Genomic DNA, 16,335 nt, shown 5'->3' with positions numbered 1-16,335 from the left:
GAAGTGTAACAACAGGGAACCCAAATTTAAGGGGAGCAGGCAAAGATATTTCTTTTAAAAAAAAGCCTAAGGAGTATTTTTTTTAAAGCAGGACAGTGGGTATAGGGAATGAGCTGCTAGAGGAAGGGTATAATGACAATGTTTAAAAGACATTTGAATAGGTACATGGATAGAGAGTAGTAACAAATTCCAGAAATTCACCACCTTCTGGCTAAAGAAATATCTCTGCATCTGTTTTCAATGGATGCCTCTCTCCTGAGGCTGTGCCCACTTGTCCTAGATTCCCCCCCCCCATGGGAAACCTCCTTACCTCCTTTCCACATCTACTCTGTCAAAGCCTTTCAACATTCGAAAGGTTGTCTTGAGATTCTGCCCCCCCCCCCCCCCCCACAATCCTTCTAAATTCCAGCCAGTACGGACCCAGAGTCATCAAACATCTCTTGTATAATAACCCTTTTATTCCCAATCATCCTCGTGAACCTCCTCTGGACCCTCTCCAGTGCCAGCACATCCCTTTTCAGATGAGGAGCCCAAAACTGTTCACAGTACTCAAGGTGAGGCTTCACCAGTGCCTTTATAAAGTCTCAGCACCACATCCCTGCTCTTGTATTCTAGACTTTTTTAAATGAATGCTAACATTGCATTTGTATTCCTCACCACCGACTTAACCTGCAAGTTAAACTTTAGGGTGTTCTGCATGAGGACTCCCAAGTCCCTTTGCATGTCAGATTTTTGGATTTTCTCCTCATTTAAAAAATAGACTGCATATTCATTTCTACTACCATAGTGCATGATCATGTATTTTCCAACATTATATTTCATTTGCCACTCTCTTGCCCACTCTCTTAATCTGTCCAAGTCCTTCTGCAGTCTACCTTTTTCCTCAACACTCACTGCCCCTCCACCAATCTTCATATCATCGGCAAACTTGGCAACAAAGCCAACTCTTCCATCATTTAAATCATTGATGTACAGCATAAAGAGAAGCAGTCCTAACACCGACCCCTGCAGAACACCTCTAGTCATTGGCAGCCAACCAAAAAAAATCCTTTTATTCCCATTTGCTACCTCCTACCAATCAGCGAATGCTCTAATTATGTTAGTAATTTTTCTATAATACCATGGGCTCTTAACTTGGTAAGCAGCTCATGTGTAGCACCTAGTCAAAAGCCTTCTGAAAGCCCAAATATACAACATCCACTGCATCCCCTTTATCTATCCTACTTGTAATCTCCTCAAAGAATTCCAACAGGCTCATCAGGCAAGATTTTCCTTTAAGGAAACCATGCTGACTTTGTCCTGTGTCACCAAGTACTCAATAACCTCATCCTTAACAATTGACTCCAACTTCTTCCCAGCCACTGAGGTCAGGCTAACTGATCCATAATATCCTTTCTGCTGCCTTCCTCCCTTCTTTAAGAGTGGAGTGACATTGGCAATCCTCCAGTCCTCTGGCACCATGATTTCTGAAAGATTGTTGCTAAAGCCTCTGCAACCTAAGACCACCCATCACACGATGAACCACTCCACTATTCACTTTACTTTAGATACTTTATTGATCCCAAAGGAAATTACATTGTCACAGTAGCATTACAAGTGCACAGATATAAATATTGGAAGAGAAGTAGAAAGGATGAAAAATAAGATGCCACAAATGGCCTAACAGGAGGGGATCATCTGCAATTGTACTGATCCTGTCTCCTATATCCACACCAAATCATTCACATGTATTACAAGAACTATTCCTATGAACATCAAAAGTCACTAACATCTAAATACAAAAACAGTTATTTACCATCATTCTCTATTTCCCATCACCAAGCCAATTTTGGTTCCCATTTACTAACTTCTGGATCTCATGGGTATTGACCTCTGGTGGTGGGGGGAGGGATAATCAAGCTCTGAAAATCCCTTTTAAAGCACTGGTTAGGTCTGATAAGAATAGTTCAATTGTTTTATTTCAAGTAAACAAACTTTCAGATTAATGCAACTTGATAGATACATGCTGAATCAAATCAGTATAATCTAATGTTGCTTAATTAGTATAAGCGTATTTCCCACACAGGTTATTCATGGAATTCGGATCCAAAATTCAGGTGGAGATTTTGACACTACTAGTGCCAAATATTATTTTGAAAACTCCTGGTACTTCAATAACTGTAGTAGGAAATCCATGTAAAACTGTGTTTTCAGCATTAGCAATCTACAGAAATTTTTTTGACTACTGCTTACTGAATCAAATTTTTGCTTCAAAATCACCTTCTCAGACCTGACCTTAGCAGTGAACTAGGCCCTTCCATGAGAGCTTTGAAAAGGTTTCTTAGTTATAAGTGCTATTGCTACAGGATGACTCATGCTTTTACTGCACCATGGATACAGTGATTCAAAGATGGAGATTACACTTGACTGATGTGTGAAGCAAAGGAATTCAGTCCTTGCTACAGGCACTAAGTTTAATAATAGACTGCAGCTAAATAGTTACATAGTATAATCGTGATTAGGCAACATGACAGTTATAATGTAAATCAGGAAGACAGGCATTGAAGTGAATTCCCTTGGGAAACTTCAATTGAATTTAAAAGAGACTAACTGATCTGATAATCTTCAACAAAAAAAGACACGTAGGGGAAAAAAAACTCCTGCCATTTGCTATAAATAGCAACTGGAAGCTACTGCTGCTATGAGCTAATGATATAAGCACAGACAGACCAAGCACAAATTAAAGGCTTTGGGTAAGAAATGTAGGAGGAGGGGTGATGACTTCCTTTTGAAGACATCTAGCTGTAATAACCAGGATCTTGATTCTCATTATGATCGTGGAAGCAGAGATAATTAATGATTGCTTAAAAAAATGAAATAGATACAGAGCTATGGAAACTGGACTGAATAGGTTGTTGTACAAGTTCAAGATCATTGTCATCTGTCTGTACATGTACAACCAAATGAAACAATGTTTCTCCGAACCACAGTGCACCCTCCACAAAATATATTAACACACACAGCACATACACAAACCAAAATATTACCATAAACAAATTAATAAAATACAATTCAAAATGTAGGCAGCATAGGTGAACAGTACAGTATATAATAACAGCATGCTAACCTATTGATGCAACCTCAGTGGTGGCAGGATATTCATTAGTCTCATAGCCCAAGGGAAGAAACTGTCACCTAGTCTGGCAGTCCTCCTCATAGAAACATAGAAAACCTACAGCACAATACAGGCCCTTTGGCCCACAAAGCTGTGTCGAAATTGTCCTTACCTTAGAAATTACCTAGGGTTACTCATAGCCCTCTATTTTTCTGAGCTCCATGTACCTATCCACGAGTTTCTTAAATGACCTTATCATATCCGCCTCCACCACCGTTGCCGGCAGCCCACTCCATGCACTCACCTCTCTCTGCGTCATGATGCTTCTGTACCCCCTTCCTGATGGTAGTGATTATAGAGATTGTGGAATGGGTTGTGGGGATCATCAACAACGCTTTGGGCCCTTCATTTGCAATTCTTCTGGTAAATGTTATACATTTAGTAGGGGGGAACGGGAGACCTGGTGATCCTCCTGGTGGTTTTTACTATCTTCTGTAAGGTCTCATGGTCTGATGCCTTTTAGCCTCCATGCTACACAATGATGCAGCCAGACAGGGCACTCTCAGTGGTGCTCCTGTACAAACCTGTCAGAATGGGGGAGCCTTGCACACCTCATTCTCCTCAGACACTGTTGTGATTTCTTGACTAACGAAGAAATGTTGTGGTACAGGTTAGATCGTCCGTGATATGCACACAAAGGAACTTTGTGTTCATTGTCCCAAAAGGGAAAAAGAGATCAAGCTGCACAGAATAAAATATCATGTTCTTATTTTAATTTTGGGATGAGATGGTGATCCACATTTATCCAAAAGGGTCCAAAGATCCTAAAGCCCCATGCAATTAGTTCTTAAATGATTCCAGAATTGGAACATAGAACACTACAGCACAGGAAGGGGCTCTTCAGTCCATGAATTTGTCTCAAACTACTTTAGCTAATGACACTTAAATAAATATACACCTGCTTGTATAGGGCCCATATCCCTCCATTCTCTGCATATTCATGTGCCTAAGGTCTCCTACGTGCCTCATCATTACCTATACCTCTCATGATTTTAGATATCTCCGAGGGCCCCTCTCCTTTAATCATATTGTCTATATCATCCAGTCCCAGTAACATCCTTGTGGATCTTTTCTGCATCCTTTCTAGCTTATTGGCATCATGCCTGCTGCTGGGAAACAGTGTTCCAAGTGTGGTCTCATCAATGTCTTGTATATAGTATTTTCAACATGAGGTCCTAACGCTTGTACTCAATGCTCTGTCTGATAAAGGCAACCCCATGATATGCCTTATGACCACCAGCACCTCTGTTGTAAAATGTATATACTCCAATGCATTATCAGTCATTTTTAAAAATTCTATAATTTCCATGACTTTTCCCACCATAAATACAAATGACAAATATTCATTTAATAGCTCACCCATTTATTAAGGGTCCATACATAGACAACCATATCATTCATCAAAAAGATCTATTCTTTCCTTAGTTCCTTTTTTTACAGCTCTTAGAATCTTCATTATCTGTCAAAGCTATCTCTTGTCCTCTGCTTTACTGATTTCTCTCTTACGTGTATTCCTAATTCTTTTGAACTCTCAAGAACTTTGCTTTATTGTAGTTGCCTATACTTGACACATGCCTCTTTTTCCCTTTCCCACAGACCATTGCCACAATATCCCTCATCAATCAAGGTTCCCTCATTCTTCTGGCCATGCCTTTCTCTCTAACAAAATGTGTTGCCCTGAACTCTTCTCCCATTTCATTTTCAAAGGCCTCACTCCTGCCAGACTTCCCTTTGCCCATAAGCAGCCTCTCCCAATCAACCTTTATAAGTTCCTGCCTACTGCCCTCAAAATTTACCTTCCCTCAGTTTAGGATTGTGGACCAGTCTTGTTTCTTTTCATAGTTATTTTGAAACTAATAGAATTATGGTCACTGAACATTGAACAGTACAGCACAGTACTGGGCCCTTCAGTACACAATATTGTGCTGAACTAATTAAACAGGCAACTAATGCCCATATTTTGTACATTCATGTAAGCCTCTTAAACCCCTCTCATATTTGCCTCCACTACCAGAACTGGCAGCACATTTCAGGTTTTTTTTAAACTTGCCCACCTCACCTTAATTGCTGTAATATTAGACATTTCAACCCTGGAGAAAAGAGTATCAGTTGAGCACATCTGGGCAGCATTTTGGTAAACCTCTTCTCCAAGATATCCAAATCTTTCCTATAATAGGGTGACCAGAAATGAATACAATACTCCATATGTGGCCTAACCAGTTTTATAAAGCTGCTGCAATACCTCTTGATTCTTGAACTTAGTGCACAAGCATGTCATGTGCTTTCTTTACCACAGTATCAAACTGTGAAGCCACCTTTAGGAGCTGTGGACATAGACCCCTAGATACCACTAAACATCAATGCTGTTAAGGGTCCCTCTCATTAACTGTGTACCACCCCTTCAAATTTGATATCTCAAAATGGAGGACCTCACACTTGGCCGGATTGAACTCCATATACAATTAATGTGTGATATCTGACCTGATCTCCTGCTGTATCTTTTAGCAATTATCTCTGCCATCCACGAAGCCACCAATCTTTGCATGGTCTGTAAACTTGCTAACCCAGCCATCTACTTTTTCATCCAAGTCATGTACACCATACAGTGTAAGCAGCAGTCCTGCAGAATATCACTAGTCACAGATGTACTATTTAAGAAAACTTTCCAGGACATATTTAATAATTCTGCTCCCTCCAAGCTCTTTGCACTATGGCAGTCCCAATCAATGTCAGCTACTGCTACATCCTAATTATTCTTACAGCTATCAGTGATTTCCCTACTTAGTTGTTCTTGCAATTCTGTTGACCATTGGAGTCCTATAGTGCCATCCCATCGATGTAATTATTAACATATTCCTAAATTCCACCTACATTGCCTCACTGAATCACCCTCCAAGGATATTCTTTGAGTACTGCCAAGCGGCTGAAGTTGAGAGGCTTTAGTTCTATTCGCTGTGCCACCCTCATTTTATTCATTAATTAAGCTTTGCTAGTGCAAACTGTGCATCCCAGTGGCTTTTAAAGATGAAGGTAACTTCCATTGAAATGTATCTTTTCTAACAAGATCTTCAGTTTTGTCTACTTCGTCTTTATATTTCTCAGGCTTTAATTGTATAGAGCCAGTTTAAAAACTGGCCTGGCCTGTGAAGAGCTGAACAGGCCACTTGGTGACCTCAGAGTGAATAACTTGCCCATCCCTCTCTGCCTGTCAGCTCTTCACAGTAAGTATGATTAGAAAGTGGGGGATTAAGTTTCAAGCTAGGCATTTAAGTTGCTAATAATTAATATGGTATTGTGCTAATGCTTAAAATAATCTTACTAAAAATCTGGACTCTATTTCTATCTATAATAGCTGATAAGTCTTGAGTTACAGTATATGGCATTTGTCCACTGGAATCAGGATAATAATTTCCTTTAGGAGAAAAAAAGAAACAATGTAAGCATATGGAGTATATTTTTTCAATCTATATTTCAACATATATATGCATTTTCAGTCCATCTCAGGGTGTTCCATGTTCCTGTAGCCTTTAATCCACTTGCCCTATGGATCCAATTAAATCAAAATACCAATTCTATTTAGAGTCTCTTCACAAATAGTGCACATGGATTTTTTTTATTAAAAGTTTTAAAACTGAGTCACCTACAAACTGCCCAAGTAAGGAAATATTATGGTATTGTGCATCATTTCACATGCCCCATTAAAATTCCTCCTACGTAATGAACAAAGTACATTTTTTATTGACAGACTTTAATTTTAAACCTTTCCAAAAATATAATAGTTAAAGCTTTTATTCCCACCCACACTGTTATGCAACCAAAATCTATAATTCTATATTGAGAAACTGGCAACACTCCCAGGAATAACTACTGGAGCTCCTTTTGCCATGTTTTGACTTGCTATTAACAGCAGAACCTGACAAAAATACATTAAAGTACTACTTTGCTGCAAGAACTGAGTTTAAATTTTGTGGCTTTTGGAAGCTGAAATCAAATGAATAAATTAAAACCATAGATGGGCACTTCAGATAATCAGGGTAACAGATTACAACTGTTAGCTGGCAAGTTGTCAGTTGTTCATATCAAATGATATGCTTTCATTTGAAAACACTTGTGTTTATTAAGTCATATTAAATTTTGTTTAAAGTACAGTAAGAATTTTATTTAGACTTCTACAACTAGGGGCACAAAATGTTTGCAGTCTGTAAACTTAGAAGGTGTTCTAAGCCTTACTATTAGACACATCCTTGCCCAATTATTGCACTTTGATAGATTCAGATTGTAGCTATCATTTTTTTGTTGAATAAATCTTAAATATGCTCCAAATTAAACTTAAGCAGAAAGTGATATGTTTGTATATTATGCTGCTCAGAAATGGCGAAGAAGAAACTGATCATCTGAGACTTTCTTTTGGATTTACAGAATGGGAGCAGGAAGAGCAAGAAAGAAAAACTGAGGAGAAAGAAAAAGAGAAAAAGAAAGGAACAAAATTTAGAGAAGAAGAACATGAAAACTCAGAAAAAATGGATGAAAGGCGTAAAAAAGAAATCCTGTTGGCAAAGATGCGAGAGATCGATGAAGAAACCAGTGAAAATTCCTTGTTTTCTCCACATGAAAATACTACTTACACATTTTCCATTGGCAACAACTCCCCAGAAAGATTGCAGAAAAACAGGAACTTTCAAGAGTCGGAACAAACACCAGCAGAGACTTATGGTCGTAGAAACTACAAGACCACAGATATAGGTAATGAGCTGAGTTTTGGCACGTATGCACCCTCCTTTGGGAAAGGAAATGGGAGACCCGGACCTGTTATTCTGAAGGGCAATAACAAAGAGGAACAAACTAATGGTTATTTTGACATTCCTGTTAAAGACAAAAGGCCTAACTTGATAGATCAGTTGTTTGGTTCTGGGAGTGGTGTTAGATTCACCTCTAAGGAGGATGATGTACTATTAAACCCTATACAGAAATCTAATTGGAATAGCAACCCCTTCCCTTGGGAAAAAACAAGCTCGCACACAAGGAAAAATGAGATGGGTGATCATGTCTTTACTGATGCTATCACCAGTTCCAATCGTCACCGCTCCAAGTACACCTCAGTGAAGCCAGCCATAAAAGCAATTGATTCCCTTGAGGATGAAATAGAAGAGGTAGTATTGTGAAAACAGAAGTGTTATAATGTTATTTACATATGGAGCCTTCCCACAGAAAACAGTAATATATTCAACACTACATCTACAAACTTTCCAAAGTGAACTAACTTAGTGATTAGTTTAGCTCAGATTGTTAAAAGGTATTTATATCAAAATATAAAATGTTTATCTTTATTTAAAAAGTTTCTAAATTAATGATTTATATATGCCTGCCAATTGTAGGCATATTGATCCATTTTGTGAAATTACAGTTTATTTTCTAAATTAGCCTGTATCCCACATTCACTCACAGTAAGCCTGTGGTACCACTTCTGTAGTCGCATGATTCAGTATCCTCTTGTCAACACCATCATTGTCCATCTGCAAGGGATGACAAAACCATAGATGGCTCTCTGTTGATTCACGTTTTCAAGTGTTTCCATGAGCCTCTGATTAATATTTAAATGTTTCTATAATTTTTTTAAAAAAATTACCAACATTTATAAATTTATTTAAATACACATTTAAGTTATAGCAATAATTAGATTATAATAAAATAAAAGTTTGAGAAAATAGCCCTCCTAAACTTCAATGTTTAATTAAATGAAGTTACACTAGATACAGTAGCCAAGGCTACTGCAAAGCTGAGGGAGTAGATGTGAAGTGAATCAAATCTCTCAGCTCAGGATAATATGGAATGCTCTTATATTCAATAGTGAGTCCAAGGTTAGAATCAGAGTTAAAAGCACTGGCCCAGAAGTGTCGAGCCCATATGCATGCAGATTGCAACAAGGCAGCCTTCCTCTGAACCCTTGGCTGGTTAGCTTCATCTGATCAATTGTTCTTTTGTCCCATTCTATGGAAAGCAGTATTAGCTTCTATTCTTGTCCTATTTTCATTTTTGTTGGATATTAGTTTTAAAGGTTTGCTGGTATCTGGCAATTATTTTACTTCTGCAGTTTTAGTTGCCTCCAACTGTATATTGTAGGTTCACATTCACCTCTGCTCCATTGCTGAAATTTATAGTTCAGATATCCTGTGTCAATACAGTGAATTTTGTGTAGCATAATCTGTTCTGCTTTGGCCTCAAGGAGTCTCCTACAGATCCCTGAAGAAAGGTTCTATCAAATGTGCTCTGACCAAGATGTCTCTGCATCTCCACTCTATCCAATTCAAAACTAACAGTAAGCTTCGGGAGACAAATCCTCCTTTACATGTTTTTTAGTGTTTGTGCCTTCTCTGGGTACAAGCTCTGATGTACAATCTAGGAAACCTATAATCTTCTGACCAACGTTGTATAGGTAGAGAAATGATGGAATAGAACCATGAATGAAAACTGAAATAATCTGTTGCCACGTTATAGCGAACAAATCAATTGGGAAGCACTTATATTGTTATGAATCAATGGGCTCGTTGGAAACTTACAGTTTTGGGTTCAGGTCTGATCCCTATAGCAATATCTACTTGAAGGCTATATTGAAAACCTCCATAAATAATGTTAGGTGATTGATTTATTGAAGAAAGTTGTAACTATTAATTCCAGAGCAGGTAAAGGGAAATAAAAATATTAGGGGAGTTTTATACAATGACAAGTGGATACAAAAGACAATCCTGATACATCAAATGAACAGTTTATTTGTCATAATAATTTCAATCACTGTCCAACACTACATGGGTAAGAAAAGTGAGATAAAGCAAATTTAGCCCCTAAGCAGTAAATTCTAGTTAACTCTGAATTGTTCGCCAGATAATACAGTAGAGGCCACTGTGAAATAAGGAGTATTTTAACTGAAAGCCTTCATTTAAATGAATGAAAAAATATAGCTTGATCATCAGTTTCTCTGTTTCTCATCCCTTTTCTATGTATGAGGTGTAGCATAATGTATTTTCAAGGTGGGATAAACTTCCAATTGTTAATTTGTTCTTAATATAAAATATATAAGTTCACCGACCATTGTATCATGCTATCTACAGTAATATAAAGTATTTTCTGGGTCTGTATCAGGAGAAAAGGATGACATCATTAATCTATTTTAAAGAACAGTTAGAAAGGGATTCTCTGCAGCCTTGTGATCCTGCTGATGATTATTTCCAATGTTTACTGTGCTCCTTCACTCCTGATACAATTCTTATAAAGTGAATAGACATTAGAAGTACTTAATATTTAACTTTCAAGACACTAAATAATTGTTATTTAGACCAAATGTGTTGGCACATGGCCTAGTGGGCAAGGCATCAGACTAGTAACCTGAAGGTCACTGGTTCGAGCCTCAGCTGAGGTAGGGTGTTCGTGTCCTTGAGCAAGGCACTTAACAACACATTGCTCTGCGAAGTTACCAGTGCCAAGCTGCATGGGTCCTAGTGCCCTTCCCTTGGACAACATCGGTGGCGTGGAGAGGGGAAGGCCTGCAGCTTGGGCAACTGCCGGTCTCCCATACAACCCTGCCCAGGCCTGCGCCTTGGAAACTCCAGGCGCAGATCCATGGTCTCTCGAGACCGACGGATGCCACCAACCAACCAGACCAAATGGGCATGTGAGGTAAAGAACAAGAGCAGAAAAATTGTTATTTATATACTTTGAATTCCATGATTAATGTTGCATTTCCCAAAATGTTTCTTCAAAAGCATTTAATATACTTGTGTGAGATATGACTTTTGAGTAAAGATTTTGTTTCCTAAAAAAAAGATTTTGACCTTTAATTTAAAAAAAATATGTAGCACTTGCCATCAGGGTGGCCAACGGTGTAGCAAGCCATAATTGTTAGGAACTTGTTAGTAATTTTATTATTTTGATATGGTATTTTATAAGAATGATTACTGGCAAATATGAAGGTCTGTTAGATAAAGGGTTTGGTTTATTCTTCATTTAGCTGCTTAAAATGCAATTCAGAACAGTCTGATTTACTGCAAAATTTTACTTTTATCATGGAGCACTTGCTGATTAGTTCCTAATGATGACTAAGTTTCCAAAGCCGTTTGCCTGTTAATGACTATACATTTTGATTGTGCAATTTCCAGAGAATAGGTCAAGTAGTTATAAATGCCTATTTATTGCCACATTGTATTTTTATACCGTTTTAAACCATTTGTTAATTTCTGCTTACCTTACTATTATGCTACATATTTGATCCTAAAAATAAAGTTCAACTGTGAATTGTATTTGATAATTCCATTGCCTACTTTGTTGTTCTAGCTAACTTTACCAAATAACTTAGACATTCCCTGAATGTAGAATTACTTGTTCCACATGGTGGAAATTACTGTGAATTCAAGTACAGCACTAAACAGTTAACATCTCTGAAGATTCAGTTTTGATCAAGAGTGACAATTCTATTATGTGAATGTCTATATTACCTCTGTTACTGTTGTTACAATTTCCTAAAGGGGATTGCACCCAAAGAGAATGAACACATGGACATTTCAAGGTCTTTTAATCTGCTTATTGGCTGACCGCAAAAAAAATGGTGTAACTGATTACATGTTAAATCAGGAACCTATGATAAGATTTGTCACTTGTGAAAGACAATGTACAATGCTACTTCTATACAAACTGATGAGCTGATGCTTAGCTTGACTTGGATAGCCATTTTAAATTTTAAAAAATTGAAGTTGCAGCACTCACTGAACACCAACTAGAAACTATTTCAAATTTGTGTTAATCTTCCACAGAAGCAGTAGTTCTAAATAGAAGTAATCCAAAACCCATTGCTCCCTTAACTTTTTATTATGTATCTATTATGTATCTCTTGCAACTACCTGTCAAGTCTGTCTTTTTTATACAGTTCCTTAGAGTTGAGCATGACTTGATTTTGTTATTGTTTTATTAGTTCTCGTATGACAGATGATTTCAATATAGACCCACAGATTCAGCCATAGGTGGGGCAGATAAAGCTTGATGGAATGAGCTGGTGGGCAGTTCAGATCATTGTATGTTCTTTAGGCTTTTCCTGGCTGAATTCCATGTGTGCTTCTCAGAGGGATTCAAAAGTTTTGGCTCCAAGAATATGAAGATAGTTTGAGGGACATTCTTAAAGTGTTTTTCTGTCCTCTTGGCAATATAGAGATTGAAGTCATTTTGGAGAGCCCAGCCTTTCAGAATTAGTTGATCATGATTGCAACCTAATGTTGGTCTGGGAAAGGACATTGAATTGCCCTTCTTGCCAATATATGGTTAGAATTTTTTAGAGATAGCATTAGTGATACTTCTCTGTTGCTTTGAAGGGTCTGTCATAGGTTGTCTATGACTTTGAAGTGAAAAAGGATCATTTTGTTTGCACTCATTTGTTCACTTGGTTACCAAACATTCTTTTACTCAGCCAGGTGAAGGTTTCACTTGCACTGTGGAGATGGTGGTGGGTTTTGTCATCGGTCTATGAGTGGATGGAGCAATGTGGGAATTGATCCACATTTATCAGGGATTTGAGGTGGTCCTGATGTACTGCATCAATGTCATTACAATCAAGTTGGTTAAGACCTTCATCTTATGAATGTTTAATGTAAGACACATTCCCTCATATTCTTTGCTGAAAAAAATCAGCTAAGGTTTAGGGTTTGATCGCAAGCACATCCACGTACTATAGCTGGATGACAGTACAGAAGATTGTGCCCATTGAGTCTACTGGCAGACTAAATTCATTATGTGATTCTGAGAAAACTCATTGGCCACTAGGTGGAGCAGTTGGGGAGGATTCCTGTCATGTCATTCACTGTAATCCTCAGCAAGAATATTCTCCAATTACACCAGTAAAAGTTGTCCCACTTTTTGAGAATGGTTATGATTACAATGTAGCTGAGCCCCCCCCCCCCCAACCAACCCCGGTCTTGGTTTCTTCCTGAAGGGTGTGATTGAATTTGTGCCAGTAATTTTGATTGCTTCTTTCATTGTTGGGGTACTGCTAAGATAGTTGACAGATTGTGCTATAGAATGGAATCAATGGATTTGTGTCAAAAGAGATCTTGAAAGTGCTCCTTCTAAAGAGAGTTAACTGCCTCAATAAGAGCACAGCATTTTTGGCACTGAGTCTATTTGATCCCTAGAAGTTTAGGTTATAACAGGCCGGATGAAACCATCCATATTATGGTTATCAGAGAGAAGCCAGAACTGCTGCACTCTTTCCACCTGACCTGTTCTCTAGGTCACAAGATTCTTGGGTTTTGTTGGCCCTTGGCTTTCAGGTACCTGCAGGTCTGTTATGTTCATGCAACTATACAAATTAGGAGCAGAAGTTGGCCAACAAATCTGCTTCTGCTTTTAAGTACATTGTACTGTCCTTTGGGGAAGAAAATTCCAAAATCTGCGACTGTGAGAGAAAAATAATATACCCTGATAAATGGGTTACAATACTTTCTAAACAGTGACCAAGTTCTGGATTCTCCAACAAGGAAAAATCCTCTCTACATTCACTAGTCAAGTCCATAAGTATGCTTCAATCAAGTCACCTATTTCTCTTTGACCTCTAGTAAATGCAAGCCTGGTCTATACAACCTTTCCTTATAATACAATCCATCCATTCCAGGTGTTATTTCAATGGCCATCCTTGAACTACAACTGCCACATTACATTCTTTCTTGTAGAAGATCAATACAGTACATTGTGCTGGAAATCTTTCACATATAGTTCTGGTTTTTTTATGACATAGAAGTGAATGTTTAAGTCTATGCCAGCTCTGAGTATTTCCATCAATCCCATTCACCATATTTTTCCTTGGAACCCTACTCTTTTTAACTTGGCCATCGAGTCTACACTGATTCTCTTACCATCCACCTACATAAGGGGTTATTTGCAATAACCAATTAACCTACCAATCAGCATATATTTAAGATGTGGGTAACATATACATTACTTTCACTATGACTAGTATAGCTCAGGTCTTCTTTGAATGATATACCTAATTGGCTGTTGGAATTGACTGTCTTGAAATCTGCAAAAGGAGAATTGCAAAATACAGTTTTACACATACCTTTAATATTATTTAATTCCAATATACTGTAAAGTTAATGTTTTTTTTCATCTGCAGCAAATTCTCTGTCATCAGAAAAATGTTTGCAAGCTACTGGGTATGACTAATTGTGCTTTGAAGTTCAATTTTATATTTTGTACGTTCTTAATCATATGAAGAGTAAAATGAAGTTTGTAGTTAGTATAATCAAATATTTGTATATAAAATAATTTTGCTTTCTAAGTTCAGTGCATTTAATTAGCAATTATTGACCCCAAACATCGACTGAGCAGATGTCTTGCTTCAAATCTATGAATCTCTGCAAAATCTTTCCGTGTCATATGGTACAACACCAGTAGATGGCAGTGCTGAATCACCTATTCTCACTGGAATGTGGAAGACATTTTAAAATGGGTATAAATTGAACACTGCTAGAAAATGTGTGCCGAGATAAAAATGTGAAATGTAAATAATCCAACCTTGCACCTTTTCATCTGGTGGATGATACAGAACATGTTGTGCTACAACCTTGTCAGTATATTAGCATCAAACTCCTCCTATTTGCGTGAGGTGAGCGTTCAGGAAGATAATTTTGTAAATGGTTAAACCTGTTGTCGTTGGATGTTGCTGACTGAAGGTATGCCTGCTTCTCAAGATGTTTGTAATTTTTTAAACCAAATATGTGCAGTGCTGGCACTTGCAGCAGAAACCATACCATGGGTTCCAGAAGATTGGAAGAGGCATGGAGGAGAAAGTGAATTCTTCTGTCTATTGCTACACATTTGATTGTCTTGACGAAAGAGTGGGAAACAGCATCTAGAAATCTTATAACCACATGTGGACAGGAAGTCCTCCAGAGTCTGAATCATTGTCAGTGTGAGGGTGATGAACCCTAGGCCAGTGCCAGAGCCTGTGTTTAGAAGACCTCACAGAGTGGTTAAAACCCTTTTGAACTGCTACACCACTGGACACCGTACACTATCCAATACACGACAACAGTCATCTGTCAGGAATTCCATCAATCAGGACGTTTAGCTAACATTCTTATATTCAACCGAAACCTCACATACATTCCAATGCTCCAGATCTCACACCTATCTCTCATGCTTTCCACAGGCTGCCATTGAATTGCACATGACAAATATAAGAAACCGACCAACACACTAATGTGCAGAAGACTGTGCACCATCTTCGTCGGTAGCTCCTGATCAACGACTTGAGCAATCTGGGCAGACTGATATAGATTCCAAGACATCCATGGCCATGGTATCCATGGCCATGATAGTTGATGATGCTCTTACACTTACTTCATTCTTGCCTCCAAGTTCCCCTCATTATGCAATCACTTCTCCCCTCTAATAGTCCTTTCAGACAGCCATGCAGCAGCACTTGACTGAGGAGGAAGACTGTATTCAATGTCAAGTGGAGCAATGTGAGTGATATATCAAACAAATGTGCGGCTTGTTCTGATGGTGTTGAAAACCAGAGCACCTGGAGGAAGCCCACACAGTCTTGTTTGAGGCATTCATTCAGGGAACTGAAGATTATTCCACTAGATTCATGACCTGATCCTTCTCAATTTTGAACATGAGCAACACACACACACAGTACTGGAAGAACTCAGCAGCCCAGCCAGCATCTATGAAAAAGATTAAGATTGATGATCAGGTCGAAACCATTTGGCCCAACTGACGAAGGGGTTCAGCCTGAAACATCTGTAATCTGCAGATTTTTTTGTTTGTGAATTTTAAACATGAGTTGAGTTTTTCATTGTAGGATGTTTAACTTATTACCTTTTCCATTTATATTGTGTTTTTTTTAGGATATGTGCATCATTGACAAGGTCAGCAATTATTGACTGTCCCTAATTGCTCCTAGCTTACTGGGCCATTAAAGAATCAACCACAAGGCTGAGAGTCTGCAGTAACAATTTGGTGAGGTTGCCAGCAGATTTCCTTCCCTGAAAGGCAGTGGCTATTTAACAGTGATCCAGTAATTTTGTGCACAATACTACTGATTTTAATTCAGAATCAGAATCCTTTATTATCGCCAAGTATGAGGACACATACAGGGAATTTGATGCCGGTTTCCCTGAGCTCTCTCTGTACAG

At 38.2% G+C, this 16,335-nt stretch overlaps 1 protein-coding gene and 1 long non-coding RNA gene across 3 annotated transcripts in view; one reads left to right on the top strand and one right to left on the bottom strand.

The window, feature by feature from the left end:
- The window catches only part of lca5 (lebercilin LCA5), a 69,167-nt gene extending 57,722 nt beyond the window's left edge, over positions 1-11,445 (top strand). For both annotated transcript variants that reach the window (XM_059982362.1, XM_059982363.1), the window contains exon 8: positions 7,574-11,445. In XM_059982362.1, the coding sequence (XP_059838345.1) occupies positions 7,574-8,316 (743 nt within the window). In that variant the 3' untranslated portion in view covers positions 8,317-11,445. The remainder of the gene's footprint in view (positions 1-7,573) is intronic.
- The window catches only part of LOC132400873 (uncharacterized), a 33,268-nt gene continuing 25,508 nt past the window's right edge, over positions 8,576-16,335 (bottom strand). Inside the window, exon 3 of the long non-coding RNA XR_009514419.1 lies at positions 8,576-8,667. This is a non-coding gene — a long non-coding RNA (uncharacterized LOC132400873). The remainder of the gene's footprint in view (positions 8,668-16,335) is intronic.

Source organism: Hypanus sabinus, chromosome 10 (assembly GCF_030144855.1).
Source record: "Hypanus sabinus isolate sHypSab1 chromosome 10, sHypSab1.hap1, whole genome shotgun sequence".
NCBI classification, from domain to species: domain Eukaryota; kingdom Metazoa; phylum Chordata; class Chondrichthyes; order Myliobatiformes; family Dasyatidae; genus Hypanus; species Hypanus sabinus.
Note: the sequence above shows the minus strand (reverse complement) of the source record. Positions and strands in the feature narration are given on the sequence as shown.